This window comes from Platichthys flesus, chromosome 8 (assembly GCF_949316205.1).
Source record: "Platichthys flesus chromosome 8, fPlaFle2.1, whole genome shotgun sequence".
NCBI lineage: Eukaryota > Metazoa > Chordata > Actinopteri > Pleuronectiformes > Pleuronectidae > Platichthys > Platichthys flesus.
Window position 1 is genome coordinate 5,918,103 of NC_084952.1, and position 23,526 is coordinate 5,941,628.

At 42.1% G+C, this 23,526-nt stretch overlaps 1 protein-coding gene across 1 annotated transcript in view; it reads right to left on the minus strand.

The window, feature by feature from the left end:
* fgfrl1a (fibroblast growth factor receptor like 1a) overlaps positions 1-18,073 on the minus strand; it is a 66,972-nt gene extending 48,899 nt beyond the window's left edge. Inside the window, exons 1-2 of the mRNA XM_062394202.1 lie at positions 17,657-18,073; positions 15,859-15,967 (exon numbers count right to left, since the gene is read on the minus strand). Coding sequence (XP_062250186.1) covers positions 15,859-15,919 — 61 coding nt within the window. The 5' untranslated portion in view covers positions 15,920-15,967; positions 17,657-18,073. The remainder of the gene's footprint in view (positions 1-15,858; positions 15,968-17,656) is intronic.
* Positions 18,074-23,526: the final 5,453 nt, after the last annotated feature.

Consider the following 23,526-nt stretch of genomic DNA (forward strand, 5'->3'; position numbering starts at 1 on the left):
GTCTTAACTCCCCAAACTACAAAACATGTGTTGAAATAAAGAGGAGACTGCCTGATGACGTAATCTCTTTAAACTGAAGATGGAATTGTTTTTTCTGAGCTGCAACTGTGATCATCTTTGGCTAATAGATAATGGGATTTAAGAAATGGGGGGGAAATGAAGATAATCACATTATATTTCGTTAAGTGGAAGGGGGGGGAGTGGAAAAGACCAAATAAATGAGGGAAGGGGGCCAGCTGGGGCTGAAAGTAGGTTAAAGGCCATAAGTACTATTCCAGTTCAGTGTGTGTGCATCTGTGTGTGTGTGTGTGTGTGTGTGTGTGTGTGTGTGTGTGTGTGTGTAGGCTGGGGACTGGGTTACACTTTAAGGCAATATAAGACCTGAGACAGACATGGAACAGACGTCCTGATCCACAGCCAATTACTGACGTATGAGACATACGGTGCTAAACTTAGCTCCATCATAACGCACTGAAGTTAAAAAAGTTCACAGAAATAAAGTTTAAAAAGAATAAAGTAAGTTTATCTTCCAGTGAGAAAAATCTCTCCCAGGCTGTTATTTACAGGAAACGTTCCAAATGAGCTGCTGTGCATGGAGGGGGAAACTTTAGTTCCTCGTGTAGAAGTAAAACCTCTCATTTGTAAACAGTCTAGAGTTTAATAATAATATAAAATGACCACATAGATGTTTTTCCAAAGTTAACATTTAGTGTTCACCTCCTCTGAAACCTGCAGGGTGAAGTGCAAACTGTGCCACAGACCTTTTCCTGTCGGGGTTTTACACTTTGCAAAACATTAATCTGCTCAGTTTACTTCCCGACCAGCAAAATGCAATGAACCATTTTGAATACCTGCCTGCCTGCCTGCCCCCCCCTATAATGAATCAGACACAGAAGATTTATGAAAATTAATCATTCACTCTAGTAAAAGGAAAATCTTCCAATACGGACAATTTGCCAAGAACAATCTGAAATCCTGTGTCGGTTTATATTCACATTTGTCTTTCTTTGCACAAATCGGTGGTGCAGCTACAGATATTAAAATATAAACACTGTTATAATAAAGACACTCTAAGAACAATTTAAAAGAAGTAAATGCTCAGATCGACTCTTTATATCCATGCATAGGCATTCAAATAGAATGTAATTACATCAGGAAACTGGTGAAGAACTTCAGTTCTTAGCATTTCAAGTTTGACATTGCAGAAATGGAGATGTTTGGACAGCTTCACCGTTTCATTCATGTTTACTTTTTCCTGTGACATTTAACACACTGAAAAGTCTCCCCCCCAAAAAACCTACAGCTGCTGCAGGTGCTGTTAAACATATGGGAGAAGTCGGAGGTCGGGGTCAATCTACTTATTCCGTCACTGTCAGGTTACCGCAGCGGAGACAGGTTAGCGATGTCCCCCTGAACAAGGCAGTGGCCGACATTTCAAGCCTCCCTTTTTTGGTGGCAAACCTTTATATTTAACGACACTGTACTGCCCTCAACAAAATGGTAATCGTAAATACCTCCATTTGTATTGTGGGTGCGCATCTTCTGTGTGTTTGTGTGTCTGTGTGTGTGTGTGTGTGCATGCAGAGCGCCGCGTGCCTTGCAGATAAGGCCAGACATAGCTGGTGCGAGATAAGAAGTAGTTAACACTCTTGAGTGTGTGTGGATGTTTGTGTGCACGAGGAGCCGCGACCGGTGTCCTCGACCTGACTTTTATCAGCGTTCTGGAGGCAGACACTGTTACACATTAACAGCAGTGAAAACACACATACACACAAGCACACACACAGAGATGTGCTGTGGTGCCCTTCAGTGATAAAGCTACGGGTCTTTCATATTGACCTAGCACATATAAAGCAGGAGACGGATTTTATAAGCGCCTGAATAGACGGAGTTACTCTCGAGGCAGTTAAATAATCGTAGATTAGATATAAATCGTCTGGAGCGAAAATAGAAATGAGAAGAATAAATCAACGGGAGCAGAAACTTTGTGTTGAGCATTTAATTAAATTTGGTTTTATGATATTCAACAATATAAGAGGAGGTATCCTCACCTTGGCTTCAATGTGTGAGTTTTTTTTCTTCTGGATCATTCATTTTAATGAATGATGTTTCATTACACAATATGGTAACAATCTTTAGTTTTATATTTCAGCCACAACTTAAACTCGTCTGTTAACATAAACAACCATTAATAAGAAATGTCTAAGAGCAGGAAAGGAACTGGGAACCTTCAGATTCTTGGACCTTCTGGTTGTTGGCTGTGCTTCAGGAGGTGCAGCTACGTTTTTCTAACAACCATTTTCTAATTGGCTGAATTTTTGATGTTGGCTAAACATGACCTGTTAATCTCAGAGAGGGAACCTGGGGGAGGAGACTCTGAAGGAAGCTGTGTAAAGTTCAGTGCTGTGACCCGTTCTTCATGCAGATCAATGCAGAATAACTTTCTGCTCCTAATGATATTCTGTGCACGTTCACGTGTTTCACCAGATTTGTTGTGGTTTTTGGCAGCGATGTATTTTACTGGCATCAAGCCTGATAGAATGTAGACACACTTTTGACCTCTTCCATGTAATCAGGCACAATTTATGTCTTTAAGTTCTGCATGTTAAGTAAGTAAAACATTATTTAAGTCTCTAATAGTGAGAAAAAAACAAATGAAGCACTAATAACAAACAAGCAAAGAAGACTGAAGAAGTGAATTAGTTAATCAACACTTCTAAATCCATATTACACACTTGTTGTTGTGTGTGATAACCCAGTCCGCCCTCCTTCTCCTCCCTCCATCCTCCTCCTGTATTTCCTCCTTCTCTCCTCCACCTGTGTTTTCTGGTTCACTGGGTGGAGAGTTAGACATTCCAAGCATGCATGTAACACACACAAACCCACACACACATACACATGGACGCACGCACGCACGCCCCCTCCCACATTCCACACCAATCCTCAGCCGTGACTAAGTCCATTTGTTCAGCTCAGGTCACTGTCTTTCCTTAGCCTACTGTGTGTGTGAGAGAGAGAGGAATAAAGTGTGTGTGTGTGTGTGTGTGTGTGTGTAACTGCATGTGCTTAACCTACATCTCTTTCTGTTGACTGACGTACAAATCTATCAGCAAAATGAAGACGTTTGACTCAAACTTCACATGAGGTCACCTATAACCCCTTCACATGCAGCTCACACGGGACTGAACCTGCACACACATCATGGATACACAAGTAAAAACTGATGGAGTCAAAGCTTGTGTTTCTTTCATTGTGACCTGATGCCACATGAGCATCGAAGGTGATCAGGTAAAATCCTTTGAGGCCCCATTAGATCCCTCAGATGTAGGAAACCTCTATAAAAGATGTGTTCAACATTTTTCATGAGGATTTAATCTTTGATATTTAAACATGTTGGAGAGTTTCACAGCTTCTGAAACTAATGATTGATTATGATCAGAGAAAGTGTTTCAGTTCATCATAAGATCATTGGATTTGCATTAATATATTTAACTGATTGATACTTTATGCAAATTCAAGTCTCTCTTGCAAATGAGATTCACATTTAAACAGGATTCACCTGAATAAATAACGATATTATGTGACACTGGCAAATCAAAGTAAAGCCTGTTACAAAAATGTAAAATACAAAAATAAATCTTCTCAACTCACGTTCATGTAAATGCTGAGTACTTAAAAACCCAGTGAGAGAGACAAGTTTAAAAACTGCTTTGACTTGCTCCACACATTTGCACATCTGGCTGATCGCTATGTGAAGTGGTGGATTGTTGGTTTTGGAAAGTGATTAAATGTCTCCACACGATTCGTGTAGTTTCACCACCAGAAGGTTTGTGAGGGACTAGGATCCATTAAGACTCATCAAGGACAGAAAAACTCTTGTTCATCCGTGTGAGAAGCAAAAAGATTCAGTGGTTGAATCATAACATTACGTGTGTGTTTGTGTGTGTGTGTGTGTCACATGCGGAATTGGCAAAGATACACAAGGCAATCTGGGAACAGAGCATGTGAAGTGTTGATTGACACACCACACACACACACACACACACACACACACACACATACACATACACATACACATACACATACACATACACATACACATACACATACACATACACATACACATACACACACACACACACACACACACACACACACACACACACACACACACACACACACTCTTGAAAAGCACACACATGCATTCACAGGCGATTCCAGAAAACCGGCTGAAATGAATCAGTCATCATGTTACTTGTGGCTGTCAGTGTGGACTAATCTCTGCCTCAGTCTGCCTCCCTCATGTTCTCTTCAGCTCTTGCACTTGTTTTTTCCTCTCATCATTCTGCACATGTGTCACTGTGTGTGTGTCACAATAAAAGAAAACGCAGACAACAACAATACGCTACTTTTTTTTTGCAGTTTTAGGCTAAGTTGCTGGATCTTGCTTCTATAATCTGTTTACCTTAACCTTTCTGTCAAAATGTGACCCCAGGCTGCCTTGTGAGTTGATCTCGTTCTCAGCCAATCAGGTTTGATTAAGAACAGTGGGAGGTTCCCTAAAGCTGTTTTCAGACATGACCTGCGGTTATGAGAATTGGGTCCGGACTTGGTTTCACACACCACAACATTTCTAGACATCTTCCATCTGTGTCTTCTACGTGTGTATCACCACTTTTCACCCGATGATATGATTTTTCTTTAGTTTTTTTGTGTTGCGTCTATTGCGTGTTGGAAGCATCATCAACCCCCCCCCCCCCCCCCCCCCCCCCCCCCCAGGCAGAGAAAGTCTGCAGATAACCTGGAGGCTCTCACTCAGACATCTACATTAACACACTGCTCCTGAGAGAGCTCGAAAGCAGCTAAGAGTTAAATGTGGACATGTGTATTAACAAGTGTTAAATCATATTACTCTCTACCACTGAGGGCGACATGCAGTTTCCAGATTAAACCCCAAACTTTTTTTCCTCTCAACTAAAAGTAACCACAAGTAATCCAGTGTGGTGAAAGCTGCACACCTAAAGTCTGAAAGCTCGGCTGCACCGCTGATCTGCGAGCTTTCCTCTCCCCCTCCTCCTCCAGCGCCATTTTCCAGCGGGTCCCACTGCCTCCCCTAAAGCTCCACCAACACAACAGTTAAATCCCAGAAAGCAGCACATAAGCACCTTTGTTAATTACGTGTGGAAGAATAGGCCCGTTGTATCCTGGTGTGATAACGGAGCCAGCACAACAGAGGGATTACCTCCTGATAATGCGTGCGCGCTGAGCTGACCAGTGTGATGAAGTGTAGAGCAGTGGGAAATAATTAACGCAGCTAACTGGTCTGCAGGCTGTACGTCGGCACCTTGTGTTACTGGCAGGGGCTTAACGTCCCGGGTTACTTCACCGCAGCTGTAACCGATATCTGCAGATACTCTGTTTTTGTAATTTTCTGCAGATCTGGTCAATGTTTTGCCTGTTGCTTTGGGAAATATGCAAGAAATACCAGTCATGCCTTTCTGTGCTGCTTCTCAAATTATTAACAATAATCAACGCAGGATGCTCTGTCTACTTTGGCTGCATGTGAAGTCCTGAAAGAGTTGAATCCCACTGTGTCCGGCTCCGGGAGGGGGACCGGTGGCTTTTCGGCGGTTGTCTATGTGAGCTGAGATTCTACTGCGTTGGTGACACATTTTGAGTCAAAACTCAAGGTGCTTTACAGTGTGTGAAGCAAACAGGGTCGTCACATTCAGACCTTTGAGTTGGAAAAGCAGTTAGTCTAAAAATAAAACGTTTAAAAATGTATAAACCTCAGAAGAAGCAGCTGAGGAGGGCTCCCTCTTCCAGGATGGACCAAGAAATAGATATATGCCAGAAAAAAGAATTAAGGCAACTAACGCAAAGCCAAAACTTAAAAATCCAAGTTTCCAAAGTTAGATTTGAATCAACTATAAATCAAAATAACTGCTTTTACAGAAAGATTCAACAAGCGTCCATGTATAGAATGAGGACTAAATATTAGAGGAGTAATTCCACAGCAGCAACTTAACCATAATGAGCAATTCAATAAGTTCTTTGATGTTTGGTTATATGTTTTTTGTGAAACTGCACATCGTGGGATGAATTTAGGAAGAATAACTCTGATAATAAAACGTAATCTTATCTTATTTCATCTCATCACTTATTGTCTTGTGATGGTGACAAACACAATGACATACAAACAGGTTATTGGACAGTGACAAATACTACGTTCTATTTCATTTGAAGGAAATAGATCAGTAATGATCAGTAGATACCAGATGACAAGAATGCCCTTCTTTGGCCACACAGCCACATACACTGGTATATGTCCCCACCAGAGTTCCCACCCCCACAACTCTCACAGTCCTCTCACATTCCCCCTGAAGTATGGATTCCACACTGACAGCTGGCACTGGGGAGAAAGAAGAGTGCATTTGTGTCTCCTCGTGTGTCGCGGTTTTCCACTCTGTGCCATGTTTAAAGTTTTTTCTGATCTTGAAGGAAGACCAACCCCAAACAGTCTCTGAGCCCATTGTGTTCATTGATATAAAGTCGCTTAAAAACAGACTTTAAGTGGGTTTCCTGCTTTAGTGGAAAGGAAACAGCAGAGAAAAACAAGAAAGAGACATAATATTCCTGGAGAATAACTTTTGAATCCTGCAATTTCATGCAAACTGATATATGTGAAACCTGCAAGAACAAAATCAAGTAAAGTGTGTGTTCATTTTGTGCGAGCAAATGTTTGAATTGAGACAAATAAGAACTCAAGTGTGTCAAACTACAGCAACAGCTTACAAAAAGTATTTCCTAAAGCTGCCTGCCTTAACATCCTGCCCCTGATCAGCCTCCACTTCCCGAGGTTGAAGGTCACCTGAGCGTCTCGTAAACAACCAATAGGACGAGAGCGTGGCTCACTGTCCATAACATGTCAATCACATTCGAGGCTCGGGTCACAATGGTGGTATTTATAGGTTTTAGGGTTGGACGTGTGTGTGTGTGTCTGTCGGTCAGTCTATCACGGCCAATGACACACACACAGCCACACACTTACCCACAAACACACAGCTGCCCTGAGAACTGCATCATCTCCACCCCCCCAACCGCCAACCCGACCCGCACCCCCTCAACAGACCCAATCTGACAAGCTAAAGCCCAAAGAAAACAGAGGGTCTACGTCTCCTGTCGCAGCGATCACCTTTCAGCATCTCATTTGTAACGCCATCAGGAATAACAGCTGGAGACTGTGTGTGTCTGTGTGTGTGTGTGTGTGTGGTAGGTGGGGTTAGGAAAAAACAGTTGGAAAGGGTCTAGCTGAAGGGCAGACAAGAGAGAGAGAGAGAGAGAGAGCGAGAGAGGGAAACCAGCGGAGACAAAGAAAGTGGCAGAGGAATTAAACTGTCAGAGAGGGAGATAGAGAGCGACAAAGAGAACAGACAGATCAGAGAGGAGGTGAGATGTAAAGGCAGAACAGTACAGACAATTAGGTGACTGACACTCACACAGACCTCCCTGTAGACAAGCTTTAACTCCATCTTTCCCACCTTGAAAAAAATAGATCCCGGTGAACCATTGAGTGAAAAGTGGTGATTAACCAAAGGGACCTGGAACAGAATAACATGCTCCCGGGCTTTTTACATTAGCTCTAAAGTACTATTTACTGAAGTACTTAAAGTTTACAGATATTCAGGATTCAAGACTCAGGAAATGTATTGTCTTGTGTATTGTGCCTGTTTGAAAAAATATAATAATAAAAAGCAACCATATGATAAAATACTGGAAATCAAAAGCTCCATAATAAAAACAATCTATTAAATGTTATCTGTCATATTGTTCTACGCAATATTTGGTTTAAAAAATATACCAATATAGATCATTTAGTTGGGTTTGGATGTGTTAATTAGTGTGATTCTGTCATACATGACAATGAAGTGATTGACCTGAGGGCGAGTGAGACACAGGGACTAGATAAAGCAGTGAAAGCAGAGTGTGTGTTGTCCTGTGGGGTTCCTGGTGTGTTATTGCAGTCTCCTCCGGTGCGGGCATGTGGTTTCTCTGACCCCCCCCTCCACACACACACACACACACTGTCCCTGACCCCCCTCCCCTCCCCTGATCCACAGGCTGCCCTTTGACCCGCTGTGCTGTAGCACTGACCAAACATACCCCAAACCCACAGAGACCACAATACAGCACTGTGGCGCCATGACCCACACAATACAGCTCTATGTAGGAGAGAGGAGACACAAAAGCTGGGGAGGAAAGAGTACGAGGAGGAGCGGAGGAGAAAGACATATGTGCAAAGTGTCATATTTTAAAAAAGGGATGATGATAAACCTGCATATGTCAACAAATACGACTGTAAAGCTCAAACACTCCAAAATATGTGAGGCTAGAAGGAAAAAACATATATTTGAGGATTGAAGGAGCAAATTATGAATAAGAAACTCGAAACTTTTGTAACCTGCTTTAACAATAACATGACCATAACCCCTGCAATTATACTGTTATGAACATTACATATACTTTGCATATATATATTTGTCATTATATACTTTGTTTGCAGCTTCTATAACTATTTCTAGGGCCTTTAGGTATAAACTCATGTAGTCAAACATTGTGGCATTGGACAGAACTTTTCTTTATTTGTGGACAGCCCAAAACTTTTAGAGTTAAAGCCTGAATCTCTATCTATAAAAACGTGGAGTCTTGAGTTCAGTGTTACATCCTCCAGCTTAAAGAACCAGTTCGATAGAGAACATGTGATACTATCAGACTGGGCGGATGAATTCTGAGTCTGCCTGAGGTTTAGGGTCACTTCCTTTTAGCCTTTCTTTCCTCGTCTCTCACCATTTCTCTCCCAAAAGCCTCTCTTTTGATATCCTATCTCCTCCTGTTTCTTTCTGCCGTTCCCCCCCCGCCCCCCCTCCACAAACACACGTCACATCTTCACATCACCCCGACACACAGACAACCCCCACAGAGAGAGTCCAGACAACCCCATTACCACCCTGCCATTAGCGATGTCAAAGCAAACGTTGACTTTATCTAAATGTGGGCTAATAGCCTCTAACATTAACAGGCCCTGTAAAGCAGAGTTAAAAAAAGGGGGGGGGGGGCGCCTGGCCTTAAGCTCGACAAATCGGTTTCCTGCAAATGGCTTCATGTCAGAGCAGGTTAAATTCTAAGAGCAGACAATGCACAATGATTACGTTTTTTAAAATTTTAATATTGTAAATATAGTTTGGAAGAAAAAATGGTTTTGGACGTCTCACTCTAGATTTGTCATTTCTCAAATACTTCATCTAAACCTCAAGTAAAACTTAAAAAAAGGAGGAAGACTTTAGATTTAAAGTTGCATTCTGGGATATTGGGACGACAGCTCTTCTTGTGCAAATAGCCGGCGAGACAACATTTGGTCCTGACATTAGGATTTAACAAGAGGAACCCAGAGCGTCATCTGGGCTCTTTGAAGCCGCCCTTTGTCTGCTAATCACCACATAATCAGCAGACACACACACACACTGGAGATTTCAGCTTTTCTGTCATATAAAAGACAAAAAGATTATCACCACACAAAAAAGATTAGGTTGGTCACCGAAAAGAATGAGTCTTCTACTGCACCTTCCAGTTAACAGGCTGAATTAAGAGTTTTATTTGATATAAGGTAAAAGGTATAAAAATGTTCTTTCTTGAAGTTTTGATCCTTATGCTTTAGTAAAATGGCTTTTCTGTGGAAAATGGAAACCTTAACGATGTATAACACCAGCAATGATGGAGCCGGGATCCAGCAGCCAGATGCCCATCAGCCACATCAGGCCATATAGAGTCTATCAGTCTGTCAAATGGCGTTTACGATGGCGAGCTGTGATTTAGGACGCGTTGCATTGCTCAAACAAGAGGAGCGGAGCAGAGGAGATTTACTGATGAGTGGGTCTGGTCACTACGAGGCAGTTTCAAGCATCTGTCTGTGGTATGCAGTCGTTTACTCTACGAGGAATCAAGATGCTGCCCCTCTCCTCCACCTCTCTCTCCGTTCTCCACGTGGAGAGACGTGCAAATACTACCGTTACAAATATACTCTGTAAAATAATGTAGATTTTAGTTTGTTTTCCTTTAAACACAACTATATGGGTTTAATTTAAACATCTAGAATTCACATAATGTGTCAAAAATTAAGCCTTTTTAGTTAACTACCATCAAAGCGAGTGTTTTCAACTGTGACGTCTTTAAAAGTCTGAAACCCAAAGAATTTAATCTACAAATGACAAAATAATGGTTCCACCTTCACAACTGTAAATATTTCCTTGTCTACAAGCTGCATGTTAGGATTCCGGTGGTTAGACCAAGCAAAGGGTTCGTACACATTAGTTGAGTTTGTGGGAACTTTGGAATCTTGCCCAGTTTCTTGATATTTCATTTACCGAACACTCAATTAAATCAGGACAATCAGTGAATAAGTAAAACTAATGATTGGCTGTAGCCCTCCTTTTCTTTTCTGAAACATTTCAAGCTCTACTGTCGATCCGTTGTTCTTTGTGCCCGACGACAATTCTCTCCTACATATCATTGTTAGTGTTGGCCTGCTAATTACATTCCCCAGTCATGAGTGTGTGGGACAGGAGGTTGTTAAGTTACTGTGGTATGTGTGCATGTGTGTGTGTCTGTGTTTGTGTGTCTGTGTGTGTGTGTGCGTGCGCTTACATGTGTTTAGTCATATTTATGGTTGTATACATTTCCAGCATCTGTGTGTGCGGTTGTTTACGCTCCCCACTGCCTCTTTGTGTGTCTCTTCTCCTGCTCCTCCATGTGCATCCCTGATTTGGCAGCGTCGGCGCAATGAAGATGCCTTTTTAATGTTTGTGGCCCTTCGACACTTCGTAGAACAACAAATAAAAACCCTCTCATCTCCGCGTCTGTTCCTGTCCCCGACCGCACATGACGGGTGGTCTATAGAGCAACATCACCTGGAAAACATTACATTTGTTTGGACAGAGCAGAGCATCAGGAAACCATGTAAACAACCCACACTCATCAACTGATTTCTGGGTATATCCTTCCTTTTCTCTGTTTGCTTCCAGGCAGAGTGCGGGTGGAGGAGGAAACAAAGAAAGATGTGAACAAGTCTTTTCAACATCACAGGTAAAAGCAGAGACAAACTAAATTCTGCTGGAATCCTGAAAGGACGTCACTGGGGTATATAATTAATACTGGTTTCAATCCCAGATGGTTAGTTGTATGGTTTGGATCTTCAAGGTGATCGTAGCAAAACATGGTGGTGGCCATGGTGGTGGCCAATGGCAGCAGAGGAGCTCAAGGCTCTGGCCTTGACCTGCAGCTGCATTTTTCAATATCTAGAATCTGTAGATGTTGCTATTGAAGTTTCCTTTCTTTGTTTACAGGATTGAGACCCTCACATCTGTGCCTTCAGTAGAGAGCTACAGCCAAAAGACAGTTTTCTTAGTTTGGCACAAAGACTGGAAATGATGATCAACACATTAAACTACATTTATCTCTGATGCACTAAAGAAAACCCCAGCAGGTTGTTGTTATACGAGGGATTATGTGCAGAAAATCACTGCTCCGTGCCAAGAAATAGTCCCTCACATAACGGCCTGTAGCTGCCTGGGGGCTTGTTATCCTCCCTTAAATTAACCATCTCCTGGTTGCAGCTTCATATTTATCTCACAGACACAGAAAGTGCAATCAAAGTTCTTATCAGCCTCTCTGTAAGAAAGCAATCAAGCAACCTGAATGTTTCCTGAAAGTATATGTTCCAAACTGGAACAAAGTCATACGTCCAGAGCAGCAGGTATCCCAGAATGCACTGTGACTCTACCACCAGTGTTTGACCCCTGTACTCGAGCTCAGTGCAGTTCAACCCACAGAGGAGAATGCTAATCTCTCAGCTGCTCAGTCTCATGCTCAACTACACACACACACACACACGCAGACACACACAGGCCCCAGACACCAGTACAAACAGTGCGGTTGTGTAAGCCTCTGGGGAGCAGTTTATGGGACATCTGCTGTAATAAAGGCATAAATGTTGCGTCTTCATCTATTTCTGTTTCTCTCTGTGTATTGCCAGGCTTATCTCCGTCTGTCTTCCTTTCTGTGTCATGTCTGCGCCCTGTTGCTTCTCTCCTTTCTTTCTCTTCACCTGTATATCATCCTCTCTCTCTCGCTTTCTCTTTCTCTGTCCTGTTCCTCTTCTCAGTTTTCTCTTCATCTCCGTGCCGTGCCGCGGGGTCCAGCGAAAACCCCTCGGCCGTTCCAAGGTTCCCTCACTTCCACTGGCCGATCAGCGCTAACGGTGGAAAACCGACTTCGCTGCCATGTAACGCTCAACTCCGAGGACACCCAGGGAAACGTAACTTCCAGTAACAGCCTTTCAAACTGTTCTCGGGGGTCTATCAATTCACCTCAGTGCTGCTGCCATTTCACTGAAGCGAACCATACTTCTCATTTCAGAGACATGACTTCCTGGATACATGTACAATGGCTGCCTTATATTTACTGCAACCGAGCGCTCCGTGGAAATAAAAGCAGAAAAAGTTCATTTTTTCGATTTTGAAATGTCCTGGATTGTCCTCTGATATTTCACGTTTCACTGTTCATTGTTTGTGCAGCTGCCCGGGAGCGAAACCCTTTCGCTGCAGTTTGCATGTTCATCTGGGTGATCGTCAAGTGACTGATGAACTGATTCGGTCAGAGTGCAGTGGAGAAGTCCAGCCATGTAGAAGTTTTCAATATAATCTATCTGAAATTAAATTAGAATGTTGGTACTAAAGACTGGAAAACTGTAATCACCACTAGATCTGAATGACTTTTCTATTCAGCTTCAATTAAGTGAATACGACTGTGGTGAGCGATCCAATCACTGGTTGAACTTCCAGTCCTGAACAAGAAGATAAAATCTGCCTCCGCTTTGATTTGAGTTTCCTTTCTCTCCTCTAACGTTTGGCCCACACCCTCCTGAGAGCCCGAGACACTCGCCCTGCTTCCTAGAGGCCGTCTTCTGGGGATCTTCAGTGTAAACAGTCTGATATATGCTCTGTTTTTGTCCTCCTGACATTTACGGGGTTATTTACTGTATTCCAGCCATAGTGGGACGCCGCAGACTTGTGGTTTGTTCCTCAACATATATCGTGCTGGTGTCACAGAACAAAGCCTGGGACTACTCGTATGGTAAAGCTGCTCAGAGGCTTAAGGTCGATCACAGTGGTGGCACTTGGCAACTCCCACCGCAGCTAAAGATTATTCAGTTCCACCGTGACCTTGTTAATGTGGCCCCCTGAATTAGTGCACGCTTCTCTGAGGAATAAAGTGGAGTTTGTGGCATTTTGTGCAACTTTTGGTTGATTTTCATCTTTAAGGATTTAAAAAAAACTGTAACAATATACACAAGAGTGTTAAGGGGAGAAGATGAGTAGTTCTTGAGATGTGCGTTCCACCAAAAGACAGATTTATGGCATTAATAGATGGATGATTCCTCTGTTGTACGATATTACACTGTAAACAAGGGATGTCAAAGATGAGCTACAGAGAACCGATGACACGCTGCATTACTCAAACCCACAGATCCACAGCAACATGGTATGAACCTCAGGCACAAGATCCACCAAACATGCAAACGTGGAGACAAACAAAGCTTTTTTGTTGCATTTCTGAAAACTGATTTCCACAGTAACTTTGGTTGAATTGCTCAAACACTGATACTGGACTCTCACCAAGAGAAACAAACCAGGTCCAGGCTCTAACTAGATAAACTGCAGCTTCTAGTTGGTAAACAATGACAGTTTGTTCCCCGTGTCCTTTTCACCCTCTCCTGTCCTTTCTCTCTCAGTCGCTCCTGTGATACACTTCCTTCTCTACTTCCTCTCTATTTCCTCTTACTTCCCTTCTTTCTCTTTCATCATCAATTATAACTCCTGTCCTCTAATGGCCTATATCCTCTATTCCTCTCCTCCACTCCTCCTTCCTCTCTCCTCCATTCTCCCACACCTCCAGTCCCTCTCTCTGCCCTGCTCAGTCGACAGACTGCAGGCAGTGAGGGGGAGGAAATGCTGTGGCATTGCACAGCAAACTTCCCTAATAGGCTAATCTAATCTCATCTCTTTGCGGTCTATGACCCTGTGTTTACTTTCAGCCCCGTGTCTGCACACAGGCCTCGCTGAATGCAGCTTTGTTCCCACTGGAAACCCATCACTGGTGTGATCTGGGCAACGGGCATCAACTCTGTGACCGTCGGCCCATGATGCCGCCTGAGTGTTGATCGTTCGCATCTGCGTCAGGCTGTTGTTGTTGTTGTTGTTTTTTGTTCTGATGTTAGTTAGCGCGCTGAGGGAACTGAGCTGTACATGATCCTAATCAACGACCTCCATATGGGGCTGTTCAAATACTGAATACCGCCTAACGGAAAACTTACTGAAATCCGAAATGCTCAATTTTACTCACTGTTACTCATTGCTCACTTTACATATAACCTATAAGTAATCTATGGCGTCAAGTCTGTACTAGCGGCGGTGGCAGGGACTCATTATCACGACAACAGCCACGTTCACAACAACGACCTCTGACTCTCCAGGTCATGGTTCTGCCGGCTGACACGAGCTCAACTGGACTGTGACCAAACAGCTGAACAGCTTCTCGTGCAGCAGCAGTGGAACAGTCTCAAGTTCTGTTGGAGCTGCAGCAGCTCTTCACCTGACTGCAGCTCAAATTCACAGCTTCAGAGAGAAAGGCTGCAACCAGCATCACCACAGGTCAAGAAAACAGCCCATTCCAAGCAGGCAGGTTTTGAAAGGGCACTAGTACTCCACGCAGTTATGGTATTCATTCAAACATGGCAGTATAAATGCCAGTGTTCTTAATCAATCAATCAATCAAATTCTATTTGTATAGCCAATATTCACAAATCAAAATTTGTCTCAAAGGCATCCTCTGTCCTTAACCCTCAACAAGAGAAAATAAAAATTACCAAAAAAAACTATTAACAGCATTGAAACCTCAGCTAGAGATAGACTAGTGCTGTTGGATGGTTAAGAACTGAGCTAGAGTAGAAATTCAGCATGATTTAATATACCTTATATATCTTATTTATACAGTATACCATAATATACAACATTTCCATATATTTGGACTTTTACTACGGTTAATTCATATTGCTGACTTAATATTGCATTGGCCGCATTATAAATCGTATGTTGTGTGGTGACAGATTTGAAGGCTTAAAAGGTCAGACAGGCTTTTGGTGTGTGGTGCCAGGTCCCCTGTAGACTCTGACCTGCCAGCACGGCTCGGGTGGGAAAAACAAATTAGGATCACCGCTCGACAGCAAACAAGACAGAATCTTTGCAAAATAGCAAACACCACTTCCAGGTAGGATCGAGACGACCTGCCAAGAGCAGAACGCTGCTGAACAACGAGTCAAAGTTCAAGGACTAGTCTAAAAAAAGTTGAAATTCATCCAGGGACACGTGTCTAATGCGTCAGTTAATAAACTTGTCTCCAAAGCGTGGAGCAGTTTCAGTGGTAGAAAATACAAAGTTGATGTTTGTCCCTGATCCACTATTGTCCTCCCATCATGCTTCTGGCCTCAGACAGTCAGAGGAGTCAAACCACAACATTTCAAAAACCACACTATGTAAAAACAAAAACAACTCCTGGGGCTGGAACAGCAGCAGCAGCACAGCGAGGATCCAACAACTGAACATGACGCTTCAAATGTCAAACAAAGAAGGATTTTTTTTTTTGCAAGCACTGCAGAATAATGATACAGACATTATTTTCCCTGACAATATGATAAAGACCGTCTTGTTTCGTGTCTCTGTTGAAACCAGTGCTTCTGGTACTCACCCCTGGCAGCAGCGGACATCAGGAGCAGCTTCAGAAACACACACACCAAGAAAATCTCCATTTTGGTTGAACTTTTTTCAGGAAGACGGATCAGCTCAGACTCGTCAACCTGAGGGGGAAAGGAAATGAAGTCGCTTAATGAAGGATAACAGGTGAAATATCTGTATTTAGCAGAGACAGAGGAATCACCTCCCATCTTGAGGGAGCATTCAGACGACATGTCCGTGTATAAATCATTCCTTTATGATTTAAACAGCTGTATTGTTTGCTGTCACAGTGCGTTTGATTCCAGCCACACTCATTACTGCCCCATCTGATGGGGGCGTTTGATTTATCGCGGCCCAAATAGCTGCAAGCGCGATGGAATTAAAACATGATTTACTAGCGACTGGCTGACAGCTGGAGAGAATGTGAAACCTGCACATGCATATAATAACACATGTGCCGCTCATAATGAGTCCTCTCGGGTTTTAATGCTTTTCAAGCTTCTCTGGACGGGTTTCAATCATTTAATTTGTCTTTTCAAACACTGACCAGCTTGAACTTTGAGGTACAGGACACATAGAAGCTCTAACTTACAAAATGTTGCGTTCTAAGTTCTAACCTCCAGTTTTTTGGTCTCGTGTTCGCTAAATGTTTTCTCCTCCGCAGAAGAAAGTGTCACCGAGTGGTCACCAGGATAAATCTGTCCAAGTTCTTCTGGACAGCAGCAAGAGATCTTTCACAAGTATGAAACAATTTGTCCCTCGCAGATTTATTCCGTCCACCTGTCCACATGTCTCCCCTTACAGAGGTTTTCATCTTTCCGACACATAAATTCTCCCCTGGACCTTATGAGGTCTTATTTCTGTGCGTCACCTGCTGCGTCTCTGATCAGCATCTGTCAAAACCTCCACGTCTCAGAATCACACTCACACATTACACAGGGTGGGATAATTGATATGTGACAAACAAGAGGAGAGTTTCCACCAACACACAGGTTTGTACTGGTGAAAAGCAGTTTACTGGTGTTCCTATGTTAATAGATCAATCTTTATTTCATGAAATCCAAATAGAGAGTCAAGAAACTAAAAGTTCACAGTAAGACGCCTTTTTAAAGCTGACTGTTTTTTATTAGGATGAACCAAAACTGAAAATTGAATGTATCACTTCTTTAAAATAATTTACTTACAAGCCAAATAAAAAAAAAAAACTTATTTTAAAGCGTAATGCTTTTCACCCAAACTGAAAGGCAAGTAAACATGCACTGAATAAAACACTTTATTCTAGGTTGATGTGTCTGGGCAATAAAACAACAATAAGAATGATCCCAATACAATTTTCCTCAATAGTTATATAACAAAGTACTACATGTATAATATGCTTTACTGCTTTTCTTCAGAGTTTTAAAACTGTGTATCCAGTACCAGTCGTTCTCTGCCCGTAAAGACGAGTTTAGAATCACAAGCTTCCCTCAGGAGTCTTTAAACTTAACATGTAATAATGTGACATTTATGGTCATAGTTCTACTGAAATGTTTATCTTGATATGAGCTTAAAACCTTGAAACGAAGTCAAAGTATAGCTTGTGGATCCTGTTATGTTATAAAATGTATTTGCAGTAAATGTTAATAACAGCTTCAGTAGATTAATATCAATGAGGATTATATGAATGTGGAAAAAATTACACTTTAATATGTTAAAGTTAAAGGAAAGATTGCAATATATATAATAACTAGTGTAAAAGTAATGAGAAGATCAAATCCACTTTACTGTATAGACTTATATTATTATATATAGTTAGGTGAAGTCGGACTTACTGTTTCCACGCAGAGATGAGATCCCCTCAGATCCGCACGTTTCTCATCCCGCACAAACACGCAATTCGCCTCCTTCCGTTCCTTTAGCACCGCGGGGAGATGCGCGTGTCACCGCAACACCGGACACTTCAAAAAACCTTCTGAGGGCTCGAGGAAACTCAGCGCGCGACTGAGGAGAGAGAGAGAGAGAGAAACGTGGAGCGGAGAGAGAGCACAGTGAAAAGCTGATGGTGGAAACACGTGAGTCCGCTGCAGAGTTTCTGAATCACGGAAAAGACCGAGAGGAGTAAAACAGTTTCTGCTCTGAGGACACGAGTTCCCTCTCGGTGCAAAGAGCCGGGGTCCGAATCCTCTGAGTCCGCGTCGCCTCCGGCTGCTGCGGCTGCGTTCGAACTTCAGCCGCAGGCGACAAAACAAAAAGTGACTCCGCCGGAACCGTCCCCACGGCGGAGCTCTGGACCAATCACAGCCCGGGCCAATCAGCCAGCGGGCCAATCAGAGGGCGGGAGGGCGCCGGACAAATTTGGAGCGGTTTAAGGAGGCGAGGAGGAGACGAGAGTCAGATCAGGTGAAATCATGATGAAGTGAGGGATCCTTGAAGAGAAGCAGGAGGAGAGCTGCAGGGCTCATTCATTCATTCAGTCATTCATCTTCATCATCATCATCATCATCATCATCATCATCATCATCTTCTTCTTCTTCGAGTCAGATCCTGGTCAGATCAGGTAAAATCATGAGTTAGTGACAGATGATGAAGTGAGGGATTCCTTAAGAGAAGCAGGAGGAGAGCTGCAGGGCTCATTCATTCATTCAGTCCTTCATCTTCATCATCATAATCTTCCTCCTCTTCTTCGTCAGAACAGGTAAAATCATGAGTTGGCAACAGGTGATGAAGTGAGGGTTCCTTAAAGAGAACCAGGAGGAAACTGCAGGGTTCATTCATTAATTCACTCTCTACTTCATCATCATCATCATCTTCATCATCATCTTCATCTTCATCTTCCTCTTCTTCTTCTTCTTCTTCCAGTCAGATCAGCTGAAATCATGAGTTAGCGACAGATGATGAAGGTCCTTAAAGAGAAGCAGGAGGAGAGCTGCAGGGTTCAGTGGGAAAAGTTAATTCATTCATTCAATCAATCATTTGTTCAATCAAATCTTCCTCTTCATCTTCTTCTTCTTCTAGTAGTGGTAGTTCTGTAGTAATGGTAATATTAAGAACGGTATCGTAAATAAATATGCAGTGCAAGACAAATATTTTAGTTTTCATTATATTCTATGTTTGTATAAAGTTTGACACATAAAAAAAACATGTAATTATTATTCATTCATTCAAACACAGAACTATTTAAATGTTTTTATTCGTTTTAGTAGTAGTATTATTAAATATTACTTTTGTGTATTTTCAAATATTTTTATTTTTAATTGTGTGTATTTTTTGCTAATGTTATTTATTTATCTATTTATTTATTGATTCCTTCCATCAATCATTCAACTTCAATCAAAGCCAGAACACTTTGATCAGATCCAGCAGAGCTTGCTCCAATTATTATAATGGACACTGCCACCTGCTGGCAAACAGACGTTATTACAGTGATGTGATATTTAAACTACCACTCCATTCACAGTGTTGGTGACATGAAGATGCTGCGTTGATAAGATGCTCATTAAATACTAGTTGACAAGATGCTTATTCAATACTAGTAGTAGATGTTTTACCTTGTCTAAAACTAAAAAAGAAGCACTGTGTTCTTAATATTCGAAGATCAGATGTTAAGGTTCTTTACTCAATGAAAACAGTGTGAGTCAACAAGAAGAAAAAATGTTGTTAATCTTACCATGGCTTTTCCTCTTTTCCTTTTACAAGATGTCTGTCAATATCAGACCCATCGCTGATCCATATGTTGATCTATCTTCTCCTCAGAGCTTCAGAATGTTGCAGCGCCCTCTCCTGGTAGTGAGAAGAACAGCACCACCTTGCAGTTTGACTCTATTGACAGGATTAAGATTAAGATGCATTTATTTGTCCCAAACATATGCACAGACATGCACAGGCACACTAATGCAGGTAGAGAAATGTAACCTCTGCTTTTAACCCATCTGGTGCAGGACACACAGAGCAGTGAGCAGCCATGGACGGCGCCTGGGGAACAGATGTTGGGGGAGTAAGGTGCCTTGCTCAGGGGTAGTAGACAGGGTAGGGAGAATCCTCTTGGATTTTTGGACAGATCAATCCAGGTTCGTCTTTTTTGTTGCTTCTCCCTGGAGTTGAACCAGAGACGAACCAGAGACCTTTTCTGCCCATAGTTCAAGTTTCTGCCACTTATAAAGCTTTATAAAACCTTATACACTGATCTCTTCTGTATTGACTGACACCATGAATCTGTCTTGTACTATTTATTGAATATTCAGTATTGAGGCTCGTGTTTGGTGATGGGTTACGGTGTGAATTTCACATTTTCAATTGACCTTAAAGTCATTAAACTCACTGGACACAAAAGAAGCAATACATTAAACTTACCAGTTATTCGATTATATATTTTTATTTTAAAATGCCTGAACGGAATTGTTTTAAAGTTTGTGGTAGTGATACAGAAGAATGTGTGGGTCAAAGTAAACATGAAATCTGGCCCAGAGGTTTCATCCGTCCCCATTTTATCATCTGTTGACAAAAAGACAGGCTTAATGTTTTATCAACAATAAGACATGTATCTGTGATGTCTCCATCCTCATTAAATGAGTGAAATCAGGTTTGTCTGAATGGGACCGAGGGACCTTACATGACATCCTGAACTCTGCATCAGCCGAACACGTCATTGGACGAAACCATGTCACATGATAATTTGGTTTGACTTTGATATACAGCAGAGTGTTGTCTATGGCTGCGTTCCAGTGCTATGGCCTCAACCACTGTCTTTTATTTCAGCGTCAGGAGGAGGCCGACCAAGCTCCCCAAACTCCCCAGAGCTTCACAGAGTGTCGAGCAACTGGGAGTAAGTATCTGCAGATTTCTAAACTTTTGATGCGACACAGAACTAAATGTGTGACTGATTTAAAAAAAACAAGAGAAAATAAACAAACATTAAACATAATCCAAGTTTATTTTTGTAATGATCAAACAACAAGGCAAAATGTGTTCCTTTATAAGTTGTTACAGTCCTACACCTTTTATCCTTTAAGGGTCATGAGCTGGAGCCAATTCCAGGTGATACTGGGAGAGAGAGAGCTAGAGGTCATTAGAGGTCACCGCAGGCTGTGAGCTGTGTGTGTGTGTGTGTGTTTTACAGGAACACTAAGGATTCTGGGAAACATTGACCTGAGGGTAAGTTCTGGTACAAGCTAAGCTACCACAGCTGTAGGATGCAATAGCTAGATTGTGTTTCGTTGGAGCCAAAGTTTAATACATGGTCGGGGCTCAACAGCATGAACCAGTGAACTGCCTCACACTCGCCCATCACCCCCTACGTGCAGCAGGAAGCTAAAGTTCCTGTTGAAAAACAGACAGACACACACTGGAGCACCTGAACCTTCCTGCTGGGAGGCCTCAAGAACAACCACTGCAACAACCTCCTGATTTATTCCACTTGATGGCAGCAGAGGATTATATCACTCATATAACATTTACACATCTGCACACACACACACACACACACACACACACACACACAGTCTTTCATGTTTCAAATACAGATGTAAATGTAAGAACATGCTTCTCTTCTAAAATGATCATAGCAGATGGTGGGAATAGGAGTGAATATGCTCCATTGAAATCCATGAACTGTGACAGGCAGCAGGCTGGAACAACTTCTGGTAAAGATCACTCTTAGTGGGAGTGTGTGTGTGTGTGTGTGCGTGTGTGTGTGTGTCTGCGTGCGTGTGTGTGTGTGTGTGTGTCAGGAGTGAAGTGACTCTGCCTTTAAGAACTAACGTTTATATCTAATCAACTTACAAATATATTTCAGACATAATTCTGTTAATTATCTATTCAATAGATCTGTTCAACTTCTATAATTTAATCACACACATGCATTAATAACTGTTTTTCAACTTGTCATCTGATGAACATCTCGTTACATTAGGATTTCCCTCTGCTTTACCTTCTGCTGTTCTCTGCCTCAATGTGAAACTGATCATCAGAAGCCAGAAATCCGATTATGTTCTCTATAAGTAAACTGAGAGAAGTCTTCAGCTGTGATCGTCACTTGTCTGAGAGGAGCTGGAGATCGTAACTCAAGCTTGTGCAGAACATCCCTTGTCAGCTGCAGATTACAGATTCTTATTCTCACACGTCTCGACTGTCGCCACAAAACTCCCACTCTGAGAATGAATCTGTCACTTGGGACTCTGTCGTTTCTCTGTTCCGGCTCCTTCTCTCTGACTGGGAGGGATTTATGATCAAACTGTAGAATTATTACTGGATTAGCCCTTGATTTTCTGCACCATATTTCCAGTGACTGTTGTTATTGGGCTTGTTCAGTGGTCACTCTCTACAACTCCTGGGATAAATGTTGCATATACTCAAAGACCTATGTTTAAAGTAGGTTAAGTTATACATTTTATATGAGAGATTTGGGAATAACGTGTCAATGAGCTTTGTTAAAAGTAATATATATAAAAATATAACATCATTATTATTGTGCCAAGCAGGTTATGTTTCCTTTCCATTTATTTGTTCTGTCCAAAATTTACTGGACGTATAAACCTGGTACACACACTTTTACTACTGTCAATATTTTAGTTGTGTTTTTCTCAGTGAATAATTCTTGAATCTAGACAGATCAAATAAAGCATATTTAGTGGACTCTTATCTTTGTGTGTGTGGAATTTGCTGCAGCTTGATTGAATCCAAAGGGACTGTTGGGCCTTGGCAGAGGTGTGCACACACATAGTGATTATTATTATTGTTATTTGATGGGTTTTACTAAAATATAAAAATACACGAATGGAAGAAATCTGGAAAAATTTCAATTCAACGAACCTCGACTCAACTGAAACAACTTGAAACATTTGATGATATAAATGCTCTTTTATACTTCTCCTCCACATTGGCTTAGGGTTTGATGAACACTGTGTTGTGTATGTGAGTGTGATTGACCCTCTGCACTCGGAGCACGCAGGACGTCCGTCTCGTGATGATTCAAAGCCGACTGATCCGAGAGAACTTTCATCTGTTAATCACTCTACCATGGCAACACAACAACAGCACGATACACAATTGAGCAGAAAAGCTGCAGCAACAAAATCTGAGTGAGAACTTCTCTGTGTTTTCCTTTTTTCTCATCTGCGGGTCAGTGAGACAGAAACCTGTGAAAATAGCCTTCCAGTTCAGTTAAAGCAATGGTTAGGACATGCTGGTTTCCATTATTAGGTTTTACTGGGTTTCAGCCAGTGCACCAGGGCGTTTATATTCTGCCGGCACAGCAGAATGTCACATTCAATCTGCACACTTTGTTTTCAAAAGGTCATTATTAGCCGGCAGTTTTGAAACAATTATGGCCAAAGTGCACCAATTTCCCTCCGAAGCAAAACATAGAATAACTCACAGAGCTTGAAGCTGAGCTGTGAGTGTGTGTGTGAAGCACTCGTGGATTTGGTGTTGGTCCGTTCTGACGCCTGAGTCAACTACACAACTTCGGTGTGGTGAGGAGAGGGACTGGCTGTCCGCCTCCATTCTCTAAAGAAACAATCTTATCTGAGCTGAACGCTGCAGGACTCGAGCAGTTTAACACTTTTACACGAGGGAGCAGCTGAGAATAATTACACTTTATTATCCAGGTTGGCGCAGGTTTGGTGATGGGACGGCACACATGAGGCAGATTAAAGAGCAGCTGCACAGAAACAACAAAGTGGGATTTCTACAGCATCATCATTCC